Source organism: Pempheris klunzingeri, chromosome 3, assembly GCF_042242105.1.
Source record: "Pempheris klunzingeri isolate RE-2024b chromosome 3, fPemKlu1.hap1, whole genome shotgun sequence".
In the NCBI taxonomy this organism is placed as follows: domain Eukaryota; kingdom Metazoa; phylum Chordata; class Actinopteri; order Acropomatiformes; family Pempheridae; genus Pempheris; species Pempheris klunzingeri.
This window is the reverse complement of record NC_092014.1, coordinates 9,882,786-9,901,202: the sequence shown is the minus strand read 5'-3', so window position 1 is coordinate 9,901,202 and position 18,417 is coordinate 9,882,786. Positions and strand designations below refer to the sequence as shown.

General features: G+C 41.5%; 1 protein-coding gene across 4 annotated transcripts in view; it reads right to left on the bottom strand.

Annotated features, from left to right (window-relative positions):
• Positions 1-361: 361 nt before the first annotated feature.
• The window catches only part of gab1 (GRB2-associated binding protein 1), a 53,628-nt gene continuing 35,572 nt past the window's right edge, over positions 362-18,417 (bottom strand). For 3 of the 4 annotated variants that reach the window (XM_070856458.1, XM_070856459.1, XM_070856460.1), the window contains 9 exons: positions 13,518-13,746; positions 12,101-12,786; positions 10,211-10,305; positions 8,821-9,121; positions 6,303-6,395; positions 5,124-5,217; positions 4,336-4,459; positions 2,346-2,474; positions 362-2,239 (listed from right to left, as the gene is read on the bottom strand). In XM_070856458.1, the coding sequence (XP_070712559.1) occupies positions 2,081-2,239; positions 2,346-2,474; positions 4,336-4,459; positions 5,124-5,217; positions 6,303-6,395; positions 8,821-9,121; positions 10,211-10,305; positions 12,101-12,786; positions 13,518-13,746 (1,910 nt within the window). In that variant the 3' untranslated portion in view covers positions 362-2,080. The remainder of the gene's footprint in view (positions 2,240-2,345; positions 2,475-4,335; positions 4,460-5,123; positions 5,218-6,302; positions 6,396-8,820; positions 9,122-10,210; positions 10,306-12,100; positions 12,787-13,517; positions 13,747-18,417) is intronic. The other variant, XM_070856461.1, reaches the window with a different exon arrangement.

Here is an 18,417-nt window from a genome sequence, read left to right as displayed (position 1 = left end):
GATTGGATTAGTGTTACAAGGTTGTTTGATCCGTAAATATAATAATAAGATCATACTCGCAGGCTACAATTACTCAAAGTGTCTTGAAAACCTTCTTGTAAAAACTATTCAACTATCCATCAAAACCCTCAATTTGACAGAGGGGTAGGGATTAAAGATGCAAGCAAGCCTGCATAAGTGCAGAATGGTATCAATTTTCCAATCCGATTGTGGTTGAAAAGAAAGACAACGACAACACTCACCATGCACAGGACCGAATCGTGCTTTTATTTTAATTCCTCTTCTATTCCTTCATCTTCTCTTTTCCAACTTGACTTTCCAATCATACTGGAAACCATACTGAAGAAAGACAACGCATGCATAAGAGGCTGGATTTTTATTTAGTCCACTTTTAAAATTTACATTTTCTGTCGATTCATTAAAAAAGATAAAGCAACTTCAGCTTTGCAGACCATATCACAAAGAGACTGCAATAAGGAAAGAGTGAAGTAGAATGATGACTTAGTAGGCACGTTTTTCAAATGATACATGTTAATCTAATTGATGGCAAAATATGTACAGCAATGATTTTTACCTTGTGGTAGCACATGCTTGGGACTTCTGAGTGAGAGTTCACAGGTTAGTAAAGCACGTATCTATGCAGACATAGGGACTTTTTCACTGTCTATAAAAGATGTATCAAGTTGACTACATGAGGCAGTCGATTTCCCAAAACTGTATGCCAGTTCAATTTGAAATAAATTAAACCTAAGAGGAGAGAGAGATGAGGAATATCAAAGAACTTGTGACACTAATTGACTGCCGCTTGTCAAACTAAGCATTTTAACAGACTTTAGCGAATGTTTCTCCATAAGAATCAAGAATACTGAGCTAAAAGTGGACACGACATCCACCTGATGAAATAACTTGAGAAATAAATTAGAAATGGATAGTTGTATTAGTATGCATTTATAAAGAGTACCTGATTTTCTCTCTCTCTAGCCTAAGTTTGATACCTTTGCATAACTTATAGAAAACCTGCCATGTTCTTTGAAAAACTCACAGTAATTCATTCATTAATCACAAGTCTGATACCACCGAAGACAGGCACAGGATTCTACCCTGCAGAATCCACATACCTTCGAGTCGAACACACTGGATATTCCATACAAATAAAGGACACTTTTCCTGTTTATATACATAACACTTTTGTACAGTCTTTGCACTTCCATTATAACAGACTGAAGCATCTCCATGTACAAGGTAAATGGAAATCAAATCATGTTCAGTGGATTAAACTTTGAGTGAATCCAAAGCTTAAATTGAGCACTTAGTTACATGTCAAAATAAACGAGTTCAACTGCCTTTGCATTAAACGAAAAAGTAATAAAACTCTGATATTCTGTCGTACTGGGTTATCTTAGGGATCAGGTTTAAAGTCTACCTTAGGCACATGTCATCAGGTCAGTTTCAGCCATCCGCCAGAACTTGGTGTAAAGAATTGTAAAACTGACCTGCGAACAATGGCTGTGGAAACTTCAGTCCGCTCAAACAGGAGGAATTGAAAAATCAACACTGTTAACCAGCTATACTAACTAGTAGAGTGTTGCACTGACAAAGTATTCTGATCATGTTATCAAGTGATTTCACTTACACTCCAAAACAACATCAAACAGCATTATAATTTAAGGAAATGTTAACTCTGGATCAGCCCACCGGCCACTGCGAGGTGAGCAACAGAACGAAAAAACTCTGATCCGATGTAGGAGGCAGTGAATGTTCAAAGTTTGTGAGTCCGCTTAAGTCAAATCCTGAAGACGAGTCCAGTCATTCCACCAACTTTTATACTGCATACAGCTTATTCCTGGCTCACACCCCCTCCTACAACTGTACACACAGTGCTGTCCTAGGCCTGACAGCAGTGTAAACTAAAGACAGTTGAGTGTCTATGAAGCTCCACTGGCCCCTGCACACTAAGAATCTTGCTGAGGTGGAACGTGACAGCCGGACCGTCCCAATTCACAAACCACAGCCTACACTACTGTTAAAGGCCCGGCAGTTTGGGGGTTTGGAGGGTGGGTTGGCGTTTGGGACACCATGGTCACTTGGGTCCTTTGGAAGGGGTGTCTGTCTCTGTGGATTGGCGGCCATCGCTCCAGGCCTCCCGGGTGCTCTTAAGGGCCTGTGTCCGTTGCTGGTCAACAACCACGTAGTCAACACGCTCGTCTGATACTGCCATGCCAGTTCCATTGCTTTTAATCTGAGGGGCATAAACACGCAAAAGGTCAGTTTTAATATTCCGGTAAAACGACCTCCCCTAAATTGTGAACACGTGGCTCAGGATGTGGGGGTTGATCGATTCTTACCTTCCTAGGTGGGGTAGACTTGCCGGGGTCAAGATCCAAATCCAGGTACTCCACCTGTTTATCTCCCTTTGGCTTCACCATAGGGCTGCTCCCACCATCTGCAGTCAGGGGTGCACCAATCTTCGTGTTCTACGTAAGCCAAGGAAGGATGGTTTTATTGACAGAAGAGTTGCACTGAGGCAGAGTCACAGTGAAACATGGCTCATATTTTAATATAATCTAGCATTGTCACAATAACCAACATTTGCTAAGAGAGAGCTTTGACTGATATTTCATTTACCAGAAAGTTGGTACTTTCACAAAGCATGTTCTGTGAGTCCAAACTGCATTCAACACCACATTCAGAGGGTGCACATACAGGTACAGATGGTTTATGGATTGGAAAAGAGGATTGCAATAGATGACGCAGAATTTGTGCGTCCAATACTCAGCCCATGTAAACTGGTCATCAAAACTTGAGAAAGTTTTGAATTATGATGCCATTTAGATTAATCACTATTTCATTATAAGAAAGATTTTTCCATCTTGCTGGTCCCATTTCTGACCAGACACACGGTTTGGTACATCAGCGAACTGGTGCATCCACAAAACCTGCCATGCCAAAAGTCCTGTTGCTTCAAAGCTGGCCAACAAAGAACAAATTACTTTGGAGGCCATCTCTGATTTTCACACATTGCCATTTTTTTACAGTCATTGTTAATATTAAAGTTTGCTATGCTATCTTCACACTGTAAGAATAAGTATATTCTAGTATTAATACAAAAAGTCAAATGCTGGTATTGTGACAACACTAAGGCACACGTAGGATCTATATATATATATATAGGTTAATTTCTATCTACAAGTGGGGTGGAGTTATTAGAGCTAGAATGGTGACATACTAAATAGCTGATGATGGGAAGTGATAACAGCACAGCACAGTATGTGCTATGTACTTGCTGAATTTCTGGTCTAAAGCTAACATCTGAAACTGGTAACCTCTGGTGTTCTGACAGGGCAGGCCATGCATGTCTAACCTGGCAACCCTGCTCACCTCCTCTATGATGTCAAGTTCCTCCACCTCCCTCTTTACAGGGGTGATGGGGACTGTGCAGTAGAAGGACTCCTCTCTACACAGAGTGAGAAGGAAGTAGTGACAAAGGGAAAAAAAAGAGAACAGCAGAATGGTCAAGAAAAAAAATGCAGGAAAAAGAAAGTGGATGAAGCCAGAGAAATGAGGAACTAGGGGGAAAGAAATAAACATGAGTGATGAAAGAATAGGACATCAGCAGGCAACATCAAAACAAATGTTGGAAAAGGTTAATTTTTTTACAGCAAGAAAAATTGAAAATGGTAAATCTGATACCCAGACTATAAGAGAAAGAATCCCTGTAGACAGAAATGCTATCTCATCAGTGTACGGCTGATGTAGCCAATATTATTCTGGGCCAAACATGCCTGTTTCCATAGGCGTTGGTGAATGACATCTCAACTTGGTTCAGTTTCCACCCAAATAACACAAAGGGATCTTTTGAACTACAGTCAGGGTACTGATCTGAAAAAAACAAGCATTTTTTTTTTTTAAAGAACACAATACCTGAAAAAGCAAAAGAACAAAAATAGAGAATAAAGGAAGCAGAGCAGCAGGACAAGAGGAAGCTGCAAAGAAAAGAGTTGAAGTGGCGAGGAGTCCGTCTGCGGCAACCAGTTATTTGTCCACACTAACATATGCCTTAGAAGTGTGACTTTTTAATCCTGTCTATACAACAATTACTTGTCTGTCTCATATAAACTCTACTGTATCTATGGTGCATCTGTTGTGAAAACTGACATATATATATATATATATAATAATGCTATAAAATAGTTTTAACAACCACAAAAAAACACATCTCAATGAAAATCGAATTAGACATTTAGCACATTTATTCTGTAGCTTTGATTATCTGTGATTTGAGAAGTATAGAAATCATGCAACTTCTTGTATCAGAAGATAGTGTGTGTTACATACTGGTTCATCTGTGGACATATTAGAGACCATGGCTACATAATTGTCATCACAGTCCTCGGAGTCAGTGCTGGAGGCCGTACTATGCACTGACGGGGGTCTCGTTGGCATTGGAAACCTAGAGAGACTGAGCAGCATTCACAATGTTTACACACCGACTTCCAGGCAAGTACAGTCTCTGGTGAGCACATAATATAACAGACATAACAGCCACAGCTATAAAGCACTGCAGCCAGAAGAGTCCCTGCAGCACTAAGCACAGAAATAGACCTCATCCCAGATAAGCCAACAAATGTAGCTCTGAAGCATATCCCAGACCAGTCTGTTTGAGCAGTGCTGCTTTGGTCACAGAAAGTGACTACAGTAATGCATGAAGTGTTAGTGCCTACTTCTTGAGTTAATTGTACCCATTACAAAAGGGAATGTTCACACAAAATAAGCCTTTTCCTTAGAAAAAATAATAATAAGCAGGTAGGACAATGCACATTGTTTTCATAACCACATCAGCCGCTTTAGTCTGCTGGAGATGAATTGCAGCTATTTATTTTTATTGTCCTGTGCCTTGTGCTCCTCTAAACAAGTTACAATTTTTCTTCAACTTTGAAAAGCACTCTTCCCAATAAGAGGTAAAAGACAGTGCGTCTTCTGAGAAGGCCTCCTCCACATGACTTCAGACTAAAAAATTAAAAAAAAAAAAAAAACAGGGCTAAAAGGAAAGTAGAGTAGTGTGAACAGGCCCTTAGGTGTTAGCAAAATGTAAAGCTATGCTGCAGAACATTTTAGATACTTACTCCCGAGCAAATGATCTTGTGACGGGCGAGCGAACAGGCGTACAGGGCTCCTCCCATTCTGGTACTGGTTTGATCTCCAGTGGAGCGGGTCTTCCTGAAGCAAGGTACACACACCAGTCAGTCAGTGGTTAAGACACGTACTTGGGCTACATGTATGTGAGGCTGACAAAGATCACCCACAGAAAGGATGTAAATAATATGGAGTTAGTCAACCTATGTGTTCATAAATCATGAAATAATTTCTAATGCTCAAGACTGCAACAAATAACTGTGCAATGAATCTACATTTAAAAAAACCCAAACATTTCTCATCATTATCAGCTTTTATTTTAAAAGAAAAAGTCACCTGAATTTAGCAGTACCTATCTTAAACAAAGTTGTGTTTTCAGAGCCTAATATGGCAGCTCATTAACAATAGATATTCATCATAAATGCACATTGCTGATGCTAAAACATAAGGTAGCTACTGTCGGGTGCATATTGTATGTACACGAGCAGGAGAGTGGATATGGTCATTTATGTGAGTCTCCTCTTCTTTCATTAGATGATATCATTGTTCAATTTCCTCCTGAGGAGCTATCTACCATTTTCCAGAGCCATGTGAGTGTTTTTGTGACAGTAATTCTGTTATGGCTGTGGCATCGGAGTATGTGTTTTGGAAGCACATTGTGTGAAACAGGAAACAAAAACACACAAAAAATGGTTGGGAAGAGAAACGTTAGTAAGTTATTTGGTTGACTGCACAGAAGTGGTTACATCAGAGTGAGGGGGTATTTAGGTAAAGTGGTAATAACAATATATTTTCAAAGGCATGTTGTGACTGTTCATGAGCTCCAAAACTGTATCACGTCAAATCCACCATGCGTGAAGTGCACACTCATCCCCCTCCTGCTGGGATTTAAAATAATAAGAGTGGATTAACGCAGCAGCTCTGACACCCATGTTATATTTTTAAACCTATTTGGGTAGCTCTAGAGGTATTAAGGTACAGTTTAATTCTGGTTGATTCTGGTTTGCACACAGTTAATCTCTCATAGAACCAACAGGCCTAAGAAACAGGAGAAATCCCACAGTGCACTACTTACAGCATGCAAAGAGTCGAGATAAAGTAGAGTTTGAACAGTTCAAAGAATGGAGAGTTTTCAGATGCACAATGGCAGTTCAGTGTGGAGTACCTACCCTTGCGTCGTCCCCTCGGGAATTCACCTACGGTTTGAGAGTCGGTTCGCTCTAAACCGACAACTTTTGCTCTTATTATTTTAGGACTCTGACCTGATTGGTGAAAGAAGACTTGGCTTATTATACATTTATTGGTGATTACAACAGTTAAGCCCTACGGTTACAACTGCCCTGCCATGCAAAGCAAAAGACGAGACTCTCCTGGACGACAAAACTACACCGTCACGTACACCCAATCACCTTTTTGTGCAGCACAGTTATCAAGAGGATGATTGTCATGACAACAGCAGACCCATACTGCCCAACATGCACCTCACTCCATGCACCACGGCATCCCACACAAAGACTGACATCACAGCTGTGCATGCACGATGAGCTGTGTATAAACACTTAGAGTACACTGAGAAATCATGTCATGTTGAGAAGAGCACATACAAATCTGCAGAACAGAGTGAATTACTGACTGGGGGAACATACTGTAGCTCCTTTAACATACACGCAATGAGCAGAACATTTCTCTGCAGCGCTGATAGAGAGCAAAAACCTAAATGTGCCACAATCTCAAAGTAAGATAATTCATTTCAGTGGAATCACATGTAATGTTAATAAAGTAAAAGCTGTTTGCTGGCTGTGACCGCAGATGCCAAAGCCTTCACAGTACACGGCTCAGACAACCAAAGCAGAGAGAGGAGTGCACAGAAGATAAATGTAGCTGGTAGTGAGCTGAATTAGTTCAGACGAATTTTGCATGGCTCATGGTAAATAAAGAAATGAATTGTGTCAAAAAAAAAAAAAATTCAAAGGAGCATGTGATATTGTACTTATCTAAAAGCTGTATTTACCCACACTCTGGTTTAAAGAATACCTCATGTCAGTGCTTCTCAAAAGTGATGTTACTCTCGTTTTTTTTTTTCCACGGTTTCAGCCTGAATATAATACCAAATATTCACACTAGAACTGTGCTATAGGGCAGTAAGATTGAGTGACTGATATAAACTTTACTCACAACCTATATTTGTATATCACCTTTCAAATCCTCAATTACAAAGTGCCTCACATAAAATTTCAGAAGAGGAAGGCAAATCAGGTGGGTTTGCAGATGCTTCAACTGTATCCAAAAATGGCCAAAGCAGACATGATAGATGTATACACTAATAAAACAAAAACAAAGATGGGGAAGACAGTCAAATAAGATGCTGTGACGAATAGTGAGAGAAGGAAAAAAAATTTAAATCAACAAAGAAAAGGGAAAATCAAGGTTTCTGGACAATATGAATGAGAAAAAAGGTGATAGATGGCAAAAAAAAAAACCTAAGATGGTGAAGATGGCAGGGCCAAAATTACAAAAGGGGCAATACCTTCTTGGAAATGATAGAACATAAACTTTATTCTATGCCCACTGGATCATAGGCCTTAAGCTATAGGCTTAAATATGAATTACACTGAGCATTCACTGCAAACCACAAGCTCTTCAACATGTCAAATTTAATGATTTTATTTAGGAGCACTCCACTGATGTGCCGCCAAAGCCAAAATAACATCAAGTTTTCATGACAATGTAGAGTCACTGTGCATCCAAGTTTTATTAGTTCTGGAGATTTGGAGTAATAAAATAAAAATCTTTTTATAACTTTTAGTCATACTAGTTCAGAGTTGATGCATGCCGAATTTGGAGATGGCTTGCTCAAGGGTCACAAGAAAACAAGACCACAAGTCATGCATGGGAGGATTCCCTACTGTGAAATGTAAAACTGCAAAACATGTCCTACTTTCGTCGGTGACAATAACAGCCCTGGCTTTTGGTTTGCCTTTGTGATGACTCCCCGTCTCCCTGAAACCCTTCAAATCTCTTCCTCTCTTTCCCCACTGCTCAGCCTTCCAATCTGCCTAGATTGTGATTCCCCCTTGCTATTAGGTCTTTCATCAATGAGCTCCATTCAGATGACGGGAACAAAGGGGATGGAGGTGACCACTCCGCGCTTCGGTCACTCCATGGCACAGGGACCAGCCCCCTCCAAAACGGTCTACAGGGCCTCTTGAGCTCGGGACAAAAGTGCTTTTGACAAGGAGCTTATTGTGTTGGATGTAAGAGGATGTAGCAGGCACTAAATTAATTCATCAAAAGGTGAAATTAACTAGTCAAGGACAGGCGCAGATGAATATGGTGGTATTAGCACACCAGACAAAACAAGGGAGACAAAATGAGAGGAAACATTTTCACACATTAATAATGGCAACTTAAGCATGACGAAGAGCAATGCTGCTTTGAGAATAGTTTGAATCAATGACATTTTTGTACTTTCGCTTTATGACCATGAGCCAGCTGTGTGAGAATAGCAGCGTGTGAGGCAAAGCCTGGTCAGTTGTTGCATTAGTGAATACCGAGCATAGTGAAGGACGTTAAGTGCAACAATAAATGCACACATCAACCCCGCAGCAAGAGCTTGACAACTCTACAGAATATTGATGAGCCACTGTCACCGCTACACATGCATGCACACCTCGTTCGCGCACTCACCTTTGCGATCAGGTTTGAGATTTCGGTCCACGGGTGGGGGCTGGCAGTCACTGAGCATTGGCCTGCGAGGAGGGGTCTTGGGGCTGGAGCGGAAGCCCATGTGGGCAGGTGGAGGGACCTGTTTTCCCAGGGACGAGAACTCCATGGTGCTTGGGGTCATGGGCACATAGTTGGGTTCGTGCATCGGCTCTGTCAAGCTGCCTGAGTGATGGTGTGACGGGGAGTTGGCACTCATGGGTACATAGTTCTGGTCTACCTCTTCTGTGGACTGGCTACCCACTGGCATCATTCCTTTGTTTTTCTGTGGGTAACAAAGCATACGTGTTCACAAACAAAAGACACAGCTGGTATGAGGCTGCCTCTAAACTCAGGTCACAGGGGAACCGTAATGAGTTCAACAATGTCTTTACAAAATAGTTGGTGGCTAACACTCCATTACCAGACAAAACACTGAGCAGTCATCTGCAAACACAGTTTTGTCGGATATTGTTTATGACAAAAGCAGATCAGTCTAGGACGAGGTCAAAGAAACTACCAATATTAAAGCATACATGTAGGTGGTTTTTGATACTAGCCAGCAAATGTTACACCACCAGGAAATTGAGAAGCTGCAGAAGCAGGTAGCGCAGGCTAGCAGTGACCCAGCTGCACTGCTGGCCTTAATGTTACAGACACTCACAACTGCTGGCAGGAATAATAAGGATGAATCTGAATCAAGATAGACAGAAAAAAAATAATAACAATAACAATCAATCTCTGTTCTATACAAAATAAACTGAATTAATGTCACCTTATGTGCCAACATTGCTGCAGTAGCCTGACGACTAACAGCAGCCAATTAATAACTTAACTGTTTTGTCTGAATGTCACCCATCAATACTTCAGCCACTGTATTGGCTGTGTATTATGTACATGCACAAATGCTATAAGTAGGGAAAGTGAGGGAAATGGGGTGCCTGTTTTTCTTTATGAGTACGCCCTTTCCTTGTATCATTCGAAAAAAAAGAAATTTAGAAGCGGCCCAGTTACACTGCTGGGGGCAGGATTGCTTATTTCGTAGTGCAATATCCTATTGGGCAGCAATAAAGAAAAACAGAATGCTACAGTGTATATAGATGGCTTTTCTTGCCACCCTAGGATTTTTTATCTCTACTCTATAATGCTACTCTTCATCATGGGGCAGAGATGGGAATGCAGTGTTTGCAGTGAGTACTGAGTATTGTCTGAACTTCAACATTATGTCTCTCTTAACAGTGTAAACAATCAAGACTGTCAAGACACCCTCAGTCATAACACAAAAACTTCCCTTTAAACTGTCAGCTACTATACTTGAAAGCTCAGCAGTGCACTGATGAGCTTATAAACCAGTGAACCTTGGAACAAAACTCACAAAGTAGCTGTTGAAGCTTTCGTTGAAGTCAAATGAGCAGCTTTTGTCAGAGGGGAATGACCTAGGAATGTCATAGCAGTCCTGGGATCCAAAATCTGCAAAACACAGATACAATTACCAAATATACACATAATTACCACACACATATACAGCAACTTTATGAGATTACATATTTAACACATGACAATGATTTTATCAGTAAATTAAGAATACTTCCATGACAAAGCTATATGCCAAATTTCCAGGTCCATTTACACTGTAGCATAATCCCAATGATACACATAACAGAGGCCTAATTATGCTTCTAAATGTGTATGCACTCAGTGGGATGGAGCACAGCAGCTATATGTAAGGGCTCTACTGTTCAGCTCTTTGTTATCATTTTTTGTTGTTTTTTTTGCATTCTCATTAAGCACTGATGGAGTCGCTAATGCATTTCACTTAGGGCCACAATAACCACAACAATGCTAGGAAAAGCTTGTAAGGTAAATGAGAGTGTCAGCTGAGGAAGACTAAGTGGGGGAAGATGATGAAGGGGAATAATTACAATGAAAAAATTTCTTTGAAAAATTGCGCTCTAAGAAATAAAAAAATGGGTCAGATGCAATTCTGTGCTTTTCAAGGAACAAATAACTCACCTGAGTTGGATTGTTATTACAATTCAGTGGTTCTTTACAGCATATTTTCATTTTGGTCCCACTAACACCTGTTGTGGATGCCCCGAGGGGCGTTTATTGGCCATCAAGATGCAAAGCAGAAATAAATCCTTCAGCACAGTCTCATGTTTGAGACAGTTTTTGTAATCAATTATCTTACTACTAATACTTGTGTAATGACATTTATCACCACAAGAGGGAGGAGTAAGTGGAAGAATATATCATATGTCCATCCTTACTCCACAAGTTTCTGTCTTCTTAAGTTAAGTTGTGCTTTATCTATTTTAAGCCTTTCTACATAGACTGTTGAGCATCAGTACAAGATCTCAAAAGGTAAAGTTTCATTATTAGATGATTATTAGTTGATTTTACTCAACTGTTACTAAAAAGGCATCTCTTGCCTATTCAGAAGATCTTCACAGGCTATGGTTTGTCACAGTGGAGGTGATGATGGTGCATAGAACTTGCTGTTATGTTACATGGACTTCTAAACCCTACTATAATCGACAATACTATGAACATCATGTGAGTGTCTCTTGTGTAGTTAGATTTAAAAGGACAGCACCAATGCTCACGAGGTTAGTGTTGATGGAGTACAGTATATGCACAACAAAGAAGGCTCTGCTGATATCTTCAGTGATGTAACAAAAGGCATGTATTTGTCCACAAGTGAGGACATTAAAAGATGATTCAAATTGTATCTTTCTTGCTTTTAAAGGTACAAACTGAGCATTAAAACTGTATATGATTTCAATTGCTGGACAAACATTCTCAAGTTCCTTAATCATTCTTAAAACGTCAAATCCATTAATTGTCAAGACATCTACAGAAAACTGTTTGATGTGTTCAAGTCAGTTAGGCTTTTGACAATTTAAATGGATCGTGAACAGAATAGAAGAATAAAGGTGAATATAGGGAAACAAAAGCTCCGGTGATGCGTCTTATCATCCATTAAAAGAAAGTGGGTAGAGACAGAAAGGGTACCAAATGCCCACATAAGTGCTGTTCAAAAACCTTATAAGGCTATTTATAATGCATCTAGTTGATGAAAAATATAACTGTGCACCAAATTCAAAGTTTCCTCGAGGAAAGTGTCTTATTAAACACTATATCTAGATTTAAATATTCTAGACCATAAATCATACTTTCTAATTTAAAAGCAGTTTTCCAATTCCAAGAAAACCTCTACTCCAACAACAAAAGAGAAAAAAACAAAACTCTCTCTGACACAAACCTTTGCGGAGGCGTGAACAGTCCACAGTGCCAATAGTGTTGCTGCGTAAAGCCTTATTCCCAGCACTAGTAGGCACACAGTAGTTCCCGTCCGTCTCTGAGGCTGAGCGGGGCACAAAGTACGTGTCCGTAGGTGAGCGCTCAGCAGGGGGTGGTGGGGGTCCTGAGGTGGAACTGAGCGAAGGCTTGGGTGGTCGGGGAGGGGGTACTACATCTCCCCCTCCCTCTGAGCCTCCTAGCCCTGTCGACGACGACAAAGTACGGGGCACTTGGTAGGTACAGTTTGCGCCGGGTGTAGGTGGAATATCATAACTGATGGAAAGGTTGCGCATCTGCGTCTCCATTGAAGGCTTCCGAGACGGCGTGTTGAAGACGTAGAGCTCAGAGCCATCCCCACTGTCCGGATGGGCCGAAGGAGAGGAGGCCGACTTTGGGAGCAGCACAGTGTCCTGGGAGTAGCTGCGAGGGAGGTGGTAAAGGCCGCTGTCAGTTGAGAGCGAGGCACCACGTGATGGAGGCGAGTCGTAGATGGAAGAGGCGGAGGCAGGGGCCTGGTGCTGTGGAAAGAAGCCATTGTGCGAGGTGTGTTTCGCTGAGGACGTGGAGGATGTGGGCGTGCGGTGTGAGGGCAGGTTGTCATTCAGGTCTGTCTCTGACGAGGTAGACTTGGAACACTCAGCATGGGCTCTAAGAGGACAATACACATATACAGTATTAAATATCCACAACTGATTAACAGAAGCTAAGAAGCTAAGTCCACTCAGTCATGGTAAGCCTTCACAGCACTGTATGCAAGCCACAGTTAGTAATGTAAAGATATATACAGACATCTTTTATCATTAATCTTTGGCACTTCCTGCCATATTAGCATCTCCTCTGGGGTCAAAGTGGAGGACGAGGTACTCGGTAGATCTTAGGTAATTTCTAAACATGCAGACAATAATAAAATCAGTATAGTGTTAGGTAAAGTATAGCTCAGTCTGTTCTGAGAGATCATTTTGCTAAAGATTCAAACACTTCAAATGCAGCACTAATAGTCATCTACAGAAGCCATATAAATATACAGCAGTATGTATGAAGTGTTTGTTTCTGTTGATCTGCCTTGTTTTTTAATACATGAGTAGCACTTCACACAAGCAGGCAGTTCCAGCTGGATGGCTGACCACTCACAGACTAGCCTGGGGAGGAAGAGTCTTGCTCTCACACTCCTCCAGGAGCAAATACTCCTGGTCTCCCTCCAATGGAGAGTGAAGCTGCACTGAGCTACACACCACACAGCAGAGACAGGGACAAGAGTGGCAGTACAGATGAAATGTACAAAAAGAATAAATGGGCTTGAAAAATGTACAGAGAGAAGCTTGGTGTATATAGAGAGTCATACATACAATATAAGAATGCACTGTCACAACCAAACTCACCTGTTGGGTTCAGGCTTTTTGCTCTCACAGTTGACCAGCCACAGGTAATCCTGGGGCTCCTCTGAACTTGACTGAGAGTCCAGGTGTCGCACACTGACCGGCTGGTATGGAGGGGGCACGTTGGATAGCACTGCTGCTGCTGGACCAACAATGTTACCCAGTGCTTGGTGTGGGGGGGTATCCACCACCAGACCTCCGATGGCTGACTGGTGAGCAGCTTTTGCTGCCTCTGGAGGAGAGAAACGAAGGTTGAAAAGAAGGTTGGAGTCAATTCCTCTCACAGCTGTTGGTGTTATCTCCTTTAGTATATCAAACAATGTGTGCCTCAAAGCACTGAAGCGTCAAATACAAAGCATGGTTTTCTACAACGGACTATAGTGGAGGTGGGCCACTGCAACTGAATTATGATCACCTCCACTACCAACAGAGGAAATTTATATTTTTATGGAATATAGCCTTCAGGATATAACCTTCAGATGAAAAAAGCAGAGCCATTTTGCTCAGCGAAGGTCAAACAATGAATGAGATTGAGACTAATCTAGTGACTAAATTGTTAAGATATGAGATGCCATCAAAATATGTCAGACTCAGTGCAGCAGATGTGAGTGAATGACTGATCAGGCTTCGCTGTAATTAATCAGGGCACCACAAAAGCCCACATTGTGAAATTGGGTTACATACAGTTAAGCCCGAAATTATTCATACCCCTGGCAAATTTTGACTTAAAGTTACTTTTATTCAGCCAGCAAGTTTTTTCTTGATTGGAAATGGCACAGGCGTCTCCCAGAAGATTATAAGACGATGTACAAGAGACATCATTGTGGAAAAAAATATTTCTCAGCTTATTCATACCCTTCTCAATAATCAATAGAAAAGCCTTTATCGGCTATTACAGCAATCAAACGCTTCCTATAATTGCTGACCAGCTTTTTGCATGTCTCACTGGTATTTTTGCCCATTCATCTTTAGTGATGAGCTCCAAATCTTTCAGGTTGGAGGGTCTCATTGTCATCACCCTGATCTTTAGCTCCCTCCAGATTCTCAATTGGATTCAAGTCAGGACTCTGGCAGGGCTGCTGCAAAACGTTAATGTTTTTGTCCGCTAACCATTTCTTCACCACTTTTGCTGTGTGTTTTGGGTCGTTGTCGTGCTGAAATGTCCACTGGTGCCCAAGGCCAAGTTTCTCTGCAGACTGCTTGAAGTAGTTGTTGAGAATCTTGATGTATTGCTCTTTTTTCATGGTGCCATTTACTGTGATTAGGTTCCCTGGTCCATTGGCTGAAGAACACCCCCAAAGCATTAGGTTCCCACCACCATGTTTGACAGTGGGGATGGTGTTCTTAGGGTTGAAGGCTTCTCCTTTTTTACGCCAAATGAAGGACACATCATTGTGGCCAAACAATTAAATTTTTGTTTCAGAGGACCAATCAACAGAAGACCAGAAGTCTTCTTCTTTGTCCAGATGAGCATTTGCAAAGGCCAAGCAGGCTTTTGTGTGCCTTATCTGGAGAAGTGGCGTCCTCCTTGGTCTGCGTCCGTGGAACCCAGCAGTGTGCAGTGTCCGTTGGACTGTCTGCCTTGAGACGTTGCCACCAGCAGAGCCCAGATTCACCAGGATGGCCTTGGTGGTGATCCTTGGATTCTTTTTCACCTCTCTCACTATCCTCCTGGCCAGCACAGGTGTCACTTTTGGCTTCTGACCACGTCCTCTGAGATTTTCCACAGTGCGGAACGTCTTGTATTTTTTAATAATCCTTTGCACTGTAGCCACTGGAATTTGAAAACAGTTAGATATGGCCTTATAGGCCTTTCCTGACTTGTGTGCAGCCACAATGCGCAGCCGCAGGTCCTCAGTGAGCTCCTTTGTCTTAGCCATGACTGTCCACAAACCAACTGCAGAGAGCTGCTGTTTTTCACCTGTTGAGTTGATTAAAACTGTTCCCGCTGCTGCTGTTCCCAATGAATCAGGGTAATTAGGATGCTTTAGAACAGCTTGGACTATTTGGAATGGTATAGAACTTTGGATTTTCCCATTGACTGTGACAGTTTGCAAAGGGTATGAATAATTTTGGACATGCCACTTTTTGTTCAAATGTAAATAAAAGCTGAGAAATATTTTTTTTCCACAATGATGCCTCTTGTACATCGTCTTATTATCTTCTGGGAGGCGCCTGTGTCATTTCCAATCAATAAAAAACTTGCTGGTTGAATAAAAGTAACTTTAAGTCAAAATTTGCCAGGGGTATGAATAATTTCTGGCTTAACTGTAAATAAAACTGACTTGACATCAGGTCATCGCCAGCCAGACATTCACTTTGTGTAAAGCATCAGGTTAATGTTGGTTTCAGAGTACATATTCACCAGCTGAGGAGAGCATCAGTTCCTTTATTCTCTTCAGCTGGACTTGTTACTCTGGATGCATTCTATTGAATCTGGTGGACATAATAGACTCATTCTACTGGACCTATTGCCAGAACTGCTCCTATTGTGGACATGTAAAGCCCATTGAGAGTATAGGTGATGTTAGCGACTAATGATATTATACAGAGAGTAAATAGCAAGCTGTGTTTGCCAATGTCAACTCTGGCAGAGTAAACTTGAACCCAAGCTGTTTCCTAGCAACCCAATTCCAGTATAGCAGTCCATAATCACCAGCTGCATTTTGACTGACACTGACTCAACTTCACGTCTCTATACTGTCCGAACTTAAACAGCTGATGTGTGTAGGCTCGCTCTGAAGAAAAAAACTACAAAAAACAGATCCAACAAACCTGTAACCTTAATTCCTACTTCAGTGGATTTCCTGGGGGAAATAATACTTCTCAAATACAGTACACCGTCCAGATTGAGGGAAGAATTTGATATATGTGCAATGTGTGGTACATGTGTGACAAGACAACCCTTAACACGTCATCGTCGTCAAATGTCAAGTTAAAGCACAGTACAGTCATTGCTGCGAGTTAGTATTTTCATCCTTTTCATATGCTCACATACGTGCGCACATGAAACCCATTTAAAAGCTTACTTTGTTTACTAAGAGTCTGAATACGGTGTTTGCCTTCAGAAACCCACACACTCCTTCTCAGACAGCATTTCCTCAAGGTCTCTGCTTTGTCACACTGAGTTTTCAAATATCAGAGTCCTTTTCAAACCCTTCTGCTCAAGCTGATTGTTGCACTACGCTGATGGCCAAGATGGCTGATGCGTATGTTTGGTGAAATATATCCATGTTTCCATTCCACATCTTTCTGCTTTTTTTTCTCCCTTTTCACAGTTCTCCTCCCACTCTCTTCTATAACTGATATGGTTTTATTTAACACAAGGTCCCCCCTTTCTCTTCTGCTAAAAGTACATTTCTATCTTTCCAGTACATCATATGCTCCTCTCTCCTCCTTTGCTATCTTTCGTTTCCCTTTTTCTCGTTTATTTATTGAGGCTTTTAGTGCTGATTCATACAGGAAAAGGGAAAATCCCCTCTGCTCATACTCATGTACACTTCCTACACTACCTCTGAAAGCCTTCCTTCCCTAGCCCTAATGTTCCCTCCTCTAATATCTGCCCAGCCATGAAGCACTCCAGCGTGGCCACACACGACAGAAGAGTGGGAGTTGGGTCTCACATGCAGAGAAGTACGAGCGAGTGCAAAACGGAGCCAGGGACATTCTTTTGTAATAAGAACTGTGAAGAAGGCTATCTGTAAGGATTTTTGTTTTTAGACCCAGTTTCTCCTTGAATAGGCTTACTGTTTGCTTGCAGATCAGGGTTTTTAACAGCCAGTTCCAGTAATTCTGTTGAGGAGGTGCCATGAATGTTGTTATCAGGGTTGCCCTGCAACACTAGCTATGTAGTAGAGGTGGAGGCAAAGTCACAATACTGCTGAGAGGACGACCTTGGAGCTGCATAATCAGTGACTCAGTTGCCAGGTTTGAAAAGTATATTCTTCTCATAGAAGAGTCTTAGTGGCGTGATATGTCAGACAATGAATTAGTGCAACTTTTAGGCCAGTTCTCATCACACTGCAGTGCTGATAAATTTTTGGATGGGGAGAAACTATAGAAGGCTGAGACTGAGGTGCAAATAGTGAAGCCTGAAATTAGGCTCAAAGACAGAGAGGAAAACAAGAGTATGCAAACGAGAAAGAGAGAGACACAGAGAGAGAGAGAGAGAGAGAGAGAATGAGAACCAGATAAGAGGGAAAGAGTAAAAGAGGGGCAGTGAGACCGAGAGGCACACAATGCTTTGATTATCCAGTACTGGGAACAAGAGTAACGTGAGCCTCAACACAACACATGGATCAACACATGGATCATTAGACCTCTGCTGAGAACTATGCTGAATAGAGACCTTTTGGCACATTCAGCTGGTTCACCTCACTCTCAGAAAACAGAGGCAGATATTTGAGAGGCACAACAGTGGCATCAAAAGAGAGACCAATCAAATGTTCAGTAATTGGCTTGTGAGCTAATATTGTATTGTTCAACTCTTGCAGTACATTTGCTCACTGCTGGTGCGAAATACATCCTGATTTCAAGTGGCTGAGTTCAGCTTTTCCTTCATTTGTGTGCATGTGTTATAGAAAGTTTTTAATAAAGACCATTGGTGCACGAGAGAATCAGTTCTACTGTGTTAGCAGTAGTAGTACACAGTCACTGCTCTACAGTGCCAAATATGGTCTATAATATTGTATTTTTTGGTTCGTCTGTAAATTCAGTTGAACTGCTACACAGTGCTGGTAACATCATAATGCCTAAATGTAAAATATTTCAACTAACAGTATAGCAGGAGGTGATATCAGTGGACAGATTTCTCTGAGGTTGTCAGAGAATGGATGTCACCTCCTTCCATATCCTCCAGTCTGGAGACTTCAGTCTCAGGGAAAAAGGTAACAGAATAACGTTT